This window comes from Octodon degus, unplaced genomic scaffold (assembly GCF_000260255.1).
Source record: "Octodon degus isolate 3935 unplaced genomic scaffold, OctDeg1.0 scaffold00080, whole genome shotgun sequence".
Taxonomy (NCBI): domain Eukaryota; kingdom Metazoa; phylum Chordata; class Mammalia; order Rodentia; family Octodontidae; genus Octodon; species Octodon degus.
In genome coordinates this window covers 6,021,210-6,029,365 of record NW_004524656.1, presented here as the reverse complement: position 1 = coordinate 6,029,365, position 8,156 = coordinate 6,021,210, and the positions used below count along the sequence as shown (strand labels likewise).

General features: G+C 40.5%; 1 protein-coding gene and 1 pseudogene across 3 annotated transcripts in view; one reads left to right on the top strand and one right to left on the bottom strand.

The window, feature by feature from the left end:
• The window catches only part of Cbl (Cbl proto-oncogene), an 84,305-nt gene that overhangs the window by 60,380 nt on the left and 15,769 nt on the right, over window positions 1-8,156 (top strand). For all 3 annotated transcript variants that reach the window (XM_004636411.2, XM_023721073.1, XM_023721074.1), the window contains 6 exons: window positions 1,958-2,114; window positions 4,025-4,146; window positions 4,557-4,694; window positions 6,322-6,409; window positions 6,854-6,985; window positions 7,241-7,444. In XM_004636411.2, coding sequence (XP_004636468.1) covers window positions 1,958-2,114; window positions 4,025-4,146; window positions 4,557-4,694; window positions 6,322-6,409; window positions 6,854-6,985; window positions 7,241-7,444 — 841 coding nt within the window. The remainder of the gene's footprint in view (window positions 1-1,957; window positions 2,115-4,024; window positions 4,147-4,556; window positions 4,695-6,321; window positions 6,410-6,853; window positions 6,986-7,240; window positions 7,445-8,156) is intronic.
• LOC101583410 lies at window positions 3,231-3,948 on the bottom strand (annotated as a pseudogene).

Genomic DNA, 8,156 nt, shown 5'->3' with positions numbered 1-8,156 from the left:
TTTTTTATTTTTCAACAAATAATACACTGCATATATTCTTCTTAGTGGTTAATTGCTGTACAAGATGCGGACTTGTGATCCTATTTACAAACAACTAGGTCTCATTTAGACTCTCTTACACTTTTTCTCTTTTCTTCCTGAGATTTAGTGTCTAAATCTATTATATAGTCTTTCTCTGAATCTCCTGAAATCTCTCTCTCCCTTTTTTGAAGAGTAAGCAGGCCTAGGTAAAAACATGAACTATTTGGAATCCTATGAGTGTAATGATCCACCTTTCACAATGATACGTGAGGAGATCGTTTGTTATTTTAGTTGGTCACCTAGTAAGAGGTTCGCTTTCAGCGACAAACAGCTGGACCACTCTCCCTGCCTCAGTTCTGGTTTTCTGCCATCAGAGATGCCATGGGCTGTGCTGCCAGGATGCTTCATTTTGCAGCCCGGTGGAGCCGAGCAGTTGCCAGATAGGAATAACAGTGCTAAACCAGAGGGTGGTTTGTGGGCTGGGCACACACACCCTAAGGCCACGCCGGGCCGTCCCATTCTTTCCCATTTGCTGCTGCCAGCCAGAACGTGATTATTACTGGAGTTTGCTTACAAGCCACTTTGAGAAGACTTACTAAATGAGTTTTTGTTTTGTAAAAATAAATAAATAAATAAATAAATAAATAAATAAATAAATTGTAGACTAATTCATAATTTTATTTATTTATTCATTTATTTTTCATAATTTTAAAAGCCTAGTTGAGGGGCCAGGGAGCCAGCTCAGTGGCTGAAGAGCCTGTCTTGCAAGCTCAAGGTCCTGAGTTTGATCCCTGGTACAACAACAACAAAAAAGCTTAATTGAGAGATTGCAGGTGTGATTCAGTTGCAGAGTGTATATGTAGTATGTGCATTCAACCTCAGCACTCTACCCCAAGCCTGGTTGAAGAGGAATGGAATGAATTTAGCTCTGTTCAAGGCTAAAGCTACATTGGAAAAGACTGCAAGATATCATTTAATTTCTTACTGTTAGGTAGGTGAGTATATGAACTTTCCTAACCACTGAAATTGTATTTATTTTAAAGATATTGAGAAGTAATGAATTTCATAATATCTCTTCCTTGTTCTATCTGGGGTTTAATCAATGTTAGACTAAATAACTACTTTTTTTTTTTTCCACAACTCTCTTCATCTAGTATTTTGGGGCCTATTTTTCCCCTATCTTCTTTGATAGTGTAGGTTCCTCAAGGAACACAGAATGTTTTACATGCTTTTCAAAAGTTAGTTTAAATACAGACTCTTAGATAGTAACCTCTGGCTACAGGTTACATTCATTATATTAAAAGGATGAGCTCATGTCTCTTTCTGTGCTTCTGTAATAGAACAAATGTCCTTAGAAAAGGTGATTAAATGTCTACCATTCTGCCTAAAAACAGTGGGAAAAGACTTGTTACCTGTTAGATTTTTTTTTTTTTTTTTTTTGGTGGAACGGGGGATTGAACTCAGGCCCTTGCGCTTGCCAGGGAAGCGCTTATTCCACTGATCCATCTCCCCAGCCCACTACCTGTTAGAAAATTTAAAAATATTTCCCTGGTTTCTTTCTGTGTGTTCTCATTCTAAATATAAGTCAGTTTTTCTCTCTTCTTCAGATATATTCTTGCGGTATAGTTCAGGCTGGCCTTGAACTCCCTATGTAACCCAAGTTGTAACTTGCAGCGATCCTCCTGCCTCAGCCCCCTGATTGCTGGGACTAGTGATTGTGTATCGGCACACCTGGCCTCTCTCTCATTTTTTGAGACAGGTCATGTTAAGTTCTTAAATTGCCCACTGTAGGCCTGAGTCTCTGGTCTCACTGTCCTAGGGCTGGGATTCCAGATATGCACTACCACATGCAGTTGGCTTGCTTTCTTTTCCTTAACTGTAGCGATGCCTGGAATTCTGTTACTTCAGTTTGGTACATTCTGTCTCCCCACCCCAGAACTATAGTCCCTTGGAAGAGCTTTCGACAGGCCCTACATGAAGTGCATCCGATCAGTTCTGGGCTGGAGGCCATGGCTCTGAAATCTACCATTGATCTGACCTGTAATGATTATATTTCCGTTTTTGAATTTGACATCTTTACACGGCTTTTTCAGGTAAGATATTAAAAATGTTGGCCACTCTGGTTACTGTTACTTTTCTGAAGAGTAAGCTTTTCTAACAACATTTGGAGCTTGTCTAGTCTAGTATAATTAATTTTAGAAAATATTAGCAAAAACAAAAGCTTAAAGCTACTCTGTATTATATGCACGAAATAACTATGGTCTTCTTTGTTACTGGTTGTTATTCTTTACATCTTTTTAATGGTTATAGAAGTACCAGAAAATGGAATATACGTTAAAACATGGGGGTGAAAGGGCGGTATTTGGGATTGAATTTAGTGTTTTGTATCTGCTAGGCAAGCATTCTACTACTGAGCTGCATCCCCAGCCTGTACCTTTTTCAAATTTTATTTTAATGTCTCCCTAAATTGCCCAGGCTGGCCTTGAACTTGTAGTCCTTCTGCCTCAAGTTCCTGAGTGGCCCAGCTGATTATGTGTTCTACCAGTTTTTTGTTACTGGACTTCTGTGTATATTTCCAGTTTTTTTTCTTGCCATGAAATTCTTGACTGTATTGAGACCTATTGATGCTTCAAAAAGAATTCCTTTCTCTCAATGTTTTCTCCAGTGGATATATGCCAGTTTACATAGATATTTATTTGGAATTCATTAATTGCACACATAAGCCCTATTCTATTTTCTGATTTTTGTTACTGTTTTAACCTTACTACTAGTTAGAGCTGCTATTCATTTTGTTTAGTTTCTTCCTGTTGCACATATGTTTAACTTTTCATCTTCCAAACATACTTACATTCTCCTAGAGTAACACTGTAACTGAAAATTTTCATAACCAATTAAGAATTTATCATTGAGGGCTGGTGAGATGGCTCAGTGGTCTAAAGCACCTACTTAGAACAAGCTTAGCAAAGCACAGGGACCGCAGTTCAATCCCCCAGCACCACATGCCAGCCAGCCCCGCCCCCTGGTGGGCTGAGCTGGCCACACACACACACACACACACACACACACACAAATAAATTTTTAAAAAAAAATTATCATTGAGAAGTGAAGATTTTTCTCATTCATTGCTCTGAGGCCGTTTTGTACATTCTTTTTTTTTTTTTAAGAACAATAAACACCTTTATTACATGAGTTAAACCAGGAGGAAAGGTTTATTTGCCTTTCTGGGCCTTGATTTTCCTCAGATAGAACTCTAGCTCTTTGCCCTTTAGCACATAGCCATCTGCTCGGCCACACTGGCCTGGTCTTGCTGCAATGCAGGCAAGAAGCTTGCCCTGCTGGAACTGCTCTTCCAGAAGACTGCTAATCTTGGCGTTCTTTTTCCATTCATCATACTTCTTTTAAATTTTTCTTTGATCATTTTTTGTTTAAAATCTCCTCCTTGGGCCAGGGAGATGGCTCAATAGAATGACGCGAGGGCCTGAGTTCAGTCCCGGTTCCGCCAAAAAAAAAAAAAAAAAAATCTCCTCCTCCGCAGGAGTCAGCTTGGCCCCCTTTTTTTGGCCCAGGGGCAGTGCATCGTGGGATTCATACCACTGTCAGTACGGCATGCTGTCAATGAGCACAATGCAGTTCTTCACCAAGGTCTTGGTGTGGACCAGCTCATTATTGGACGAATTGTAAACAACATCAATGATCCTTGTTTTTTGAGTACAACACTCAGAGCTCCAGGAGAAGTTTCCCACATCTAGCCGCAGGGCTCGGTACTACTTGTTGCCTCCTCAAACTTGGACTGTGTGTATGCGGCAGGCGCCAATCTTAGTGTTGGCAGCAGGGCGCCCCAACTCATACTTCCGCTTCTTGTGATAGGGCTTTCTTTTGCCCCCTGTCTTGCGGCGCTTGTGCCAATTGTCCTGAGAGATGCCCATTGCTCGGCGCCGGCTGGAAAGAGCTGTTCTGTACATTTTGAGCTAGATCATCTATGATCGATCTCTTGTCTCTTTAGCCCTGGTCGTCTTTGCTCAGGAATTGGAACAGCCTTGCTGTAACACATCCTGGTTACATGGCCTTTCTGACATATGACGAAGTGAAAGCTCGGCTCCAGAAATTCATTCACAAACCTGGCAGGTCAGTGACATAAAGCAAATAGTTTTATTCTCATGTGATTCCTGCTGGCATAGAAGATAAGTGACCTTGTTTTAGTTTCTCAGTGATCAAGATTTCTTCAGTAGGATTGTTGTTTATCAGAGGAATGACTTATTCAAGCCCTATGATTTGATAAAAGCCCCTTAATGGATTTTAGGTGTCCTTTACTTCTGGTTTGGAGTCAAAGTGACTTTTCTTTTTCCATCTTCATTTTTCAGAGCTAGGAATTGAACCCAGAGCCATAGGCATGCCATGTAGTAACTGTCCCACTGAGGTACCCTCCAGCACCCAAAGAAATTACCCTGAATGGTCTCTTGGATTTTTGTCTTTATCATACCTACTACCCTAATGGCAGTACGTATATTAAAACCTTTGTCCATCTTTGTTCCCAGCTACATCTTCAGGCTAAGCTGTACTCGTCTGGGCCAATGGGCTATTGGGTATGTTACTGCTGATGGGAACATTCTGCAGACAATCCCTCACAATAAACCTCTATTCCAAGCACTGATTGATGGCTTCAGGGAAGGCTTGTGAGTACCCACTGTTACCGTCTACTACATACAGACTGGGAGCTTAGAGCCTGTAATACTTCATCATTAATAACTTCATTCCGGGTCTCTGCTACAGGTTAAGTTTCAGGAAACATATTAAGAGGTTTTATTTGACCTTCAGATTCTGTAGGACTTTTGTATGTATATTTGTATTTATGTATTTACTTTTGAGACATAGTCTTGCTGTGACTGAATTTAAATTCACTATGTAGCATGGGCTGGCTTCAAGCTCTCAGTGAACCTCCTGCCTCAGACTCTAGAGTGCTGGGATTATAAATGTGTGCTACCACACTTGGCTGTTTACAGATTCTGTAAATTAACTTTTTTGTGTGTGCTGCTTTGGTTATTACCATGAATGAATTTTATCTTTTTCCCAAATAGTAAGGTATTTTCAAGTGCATGATTGGAATGTAATTAAACAGTTACGAACTGTTTCATTAGCCAAAATTTGAGTCATTAGATGTTCCTAATGACAGTGGCATCAGTGACCTTCCTTTCCTTTATTCCAGTGTTTTGTCAGCAGCTTTTCTTCATGTGTTTGGCTTTAGCCATATGTGCTAATATTACAGAATGGCTATTCCTCAGCAATTCTGTAATGTTCACATTATCAGTAAATACTAAAGATACCATTGACCAGGTAGCAGAAAACTAGCGTGTGTTAAAGTGATTAGGGGGGCTGGTGAGATGGCTTAGTGGTCTAAAGCACCTACTTAGAACAAGCTTAGCTAAAGCACAGGGACCGTGGTTCAATCCCCCAGCACCACATGCCAGCCAGCCCCGCCCCCTGGTGGGCTGAGCTGGCGCCACACACACACACACACACACACACACACACACATAAATAAATAAGATTTAAAAAATAAATAAAGTGATTAGGAAAATCCATTTTCCTTTATGTGCCATCTCCTACAGTAGAATTAGAAGAAAGCTGCCTGAGTTGGCTAAGCAGTTTGGTGCTAGAAACTCTCTGGTCAATGCTGATTATCACTAAATGGGTCTCTTTTAGCCTCTTACACTTGAAAGTACAGGCATCTTAAGTCTGTGATCAAAAGCAAATGTAGCTTAAATTAAGAATTTCTGTCAGTGGTCATGTGTGTTGATTAAAATAGCATTTGACAAACTGTGGCCCACAGTCCAGCTGTTCTGGTACCGCCTATAAATCAAGATAGTTATTTCTTTTCAAAGTAGGGCTTAAAAGAAGACAAAGAGGGTTGGGGAGATAGCTCAGCAGTAAAAGTGCAAGGTCCTAGGTTTGATCCCCCGTACAATAAATGAATGAATGAATGAATAAATAAATAAATGATATAGACTTATATGGTCTATAAAGTCTAACCTATTTAATATGGTTCTTTGTAGAAAAGGCTTAATAAAAAAAGAAAAGGCTTGCCAGCCCCTGAGTTAAAAAGTAGAGCTTATGGCATTGTACTGTGGAGCATATCTTCTTGGAAATATGTGTTACCTATTTTTCAGAAGTTGTTTAGCGCGTAGTTTTACACAGCATTGTCCTTGTAGAATGGAGGACTTGCTAGATGTCATCTGTCTATATTAACAGGCACTGATAAATTGGCCTTAGTAAAGTCTCAAGGTTGGTTACTTTTTTTTACAGTTATTTATTTCCTGATGGACGAAATCAGAATCCTGACCTGACAGGCCTCTGCGAACCAACTCCCCAAGATCACATCAAAGTGACCCAGGTAAGGTTTGTTTTACATTCTAACCATAGCAGTAGTGCTAAGCTTTTGGATATATTTACAGAATCGACAGTATAACATAGCTACATGATTTGGAACACTTAATTTTAAACCACTAACTACATGAGTGCATTTGAGTATGTATGCTTTCTCTTTAAACCGTACAACTTAACCTGGAACCAAGACTGAATATTTTCTGGTTTAATGAGAGAACATCAACCATTCTTTTTTTTTTGGCGGAACTGGGGATTGAACTCAGGCCCTTGCGCTTGCCAGGGAAGTGCTTATTCTACTGAGCCATTTCCCTGGCCCAGCATCAACCATTCTTGTTGCATTTTTATTCAAACAAAACTTCTATGGAAAGTAACAGTCTTCAGTTTTCTTGTAGCATTTACAGTTACAGTCATTCATTGAACAAACTATAATTTTTGTTGTTGTTGTTCACAGGAGCAATATGAGTTGTATTGTGAGATGGGCTCCACATTCCAGCTGTGTAAAATATGTGCTGAAAATGATAAGGATGTAAAGATTGAGCCCTGTGGACATCTCATGTGCACGTCTTGCCTGACATCCTGGCAGGTACGGATCCAAGCTATGCATTTTTCAACTTTGTCATCTCTGGGCTGGTTTATGAGAAAGGTTAAACATTTTAATCCCCACCCCTTTTTTCTTGATGCTGAGGATTGAATGCAGTACCTCCCATGTTCTAATCATGTGCTCTACCCTGAGCTAGAAGTCTTTAATTTCGTTTTTATCCCTAGGAAATGTACTTAGTGCATGAATGTTTTAAGTACTTTCACGTGCATGTGTTACCAGTTTCTCCTTCCTCTGTAGGAATCAGAAGGTCAGGGTTGTCCTTTCTGCCGATGTGAAATCAAAGGCACAGAGCCCATTGTGGTAGATCCATTTGACCCTCGAGGAAGTGGCAGCCTATTGAGGCAAGGAGCAGAAGGCGCCCCCTCCCCAAATTATGACGACGAGGATGATGAGCGAGCTGATGATTCCCTATTCATGATGAAGGAGTTGGCTGGTGCCAAGGTGAGCGCACAGTGTGGAGTGGCAAAATCCATGGCAAGTAGTGTTCCAAAGCTGGGAGACACCCAGACTACAAAAGACTATAGTAATTTACTTATTAAGCATTTGCCATAAGACAGATGCTGTATTAAACTCATTACTTATAATCTTTACAACAACACTCTGAGTGGGTATTATTATTACTGTCATTATTGTTCATTATTATAAGTGGTAATAATATTGGTACTGACTGAGCCAAGGGGCACTCTACCACTGGGCTACATTCCCCAACCTCTCCCCTGACCCCCACCTTTTCCCTAAATTTTGAGACACAGAGATCTTCCACAGGGTAGTCTTTTTTTTTTTTTTTTTTTTTTTTGGCAGAACTGGGGATTGAACTCAAGACCCTGCACTTGCCAGGCAAGCACTTACTCTACTGAGCTGTCTGCCCAGGCTACTCTTGAACTTGTCATCCTCCTGAATCAGCCTCCAGAGTAGCTGGGATTGCGGTTACACAGCATTGCATTGAGCTTATACTCATTTAATAGATGAAGAAGCCAAGCCACTGCCTGGCATAGTGGCATGCCCCTGTGATCCTCAGTACTCTGAAGGCTGAGGCAGGAGAAGTGTAAATTCAAGACCAGCCTAGGTAACTTATTGAAACCCTGTATATCTCAAAAATAAATCTAAGAAAGGGTTGGAAATTAGTTCAGTGAGGGCTGGTGAGATGATGGCT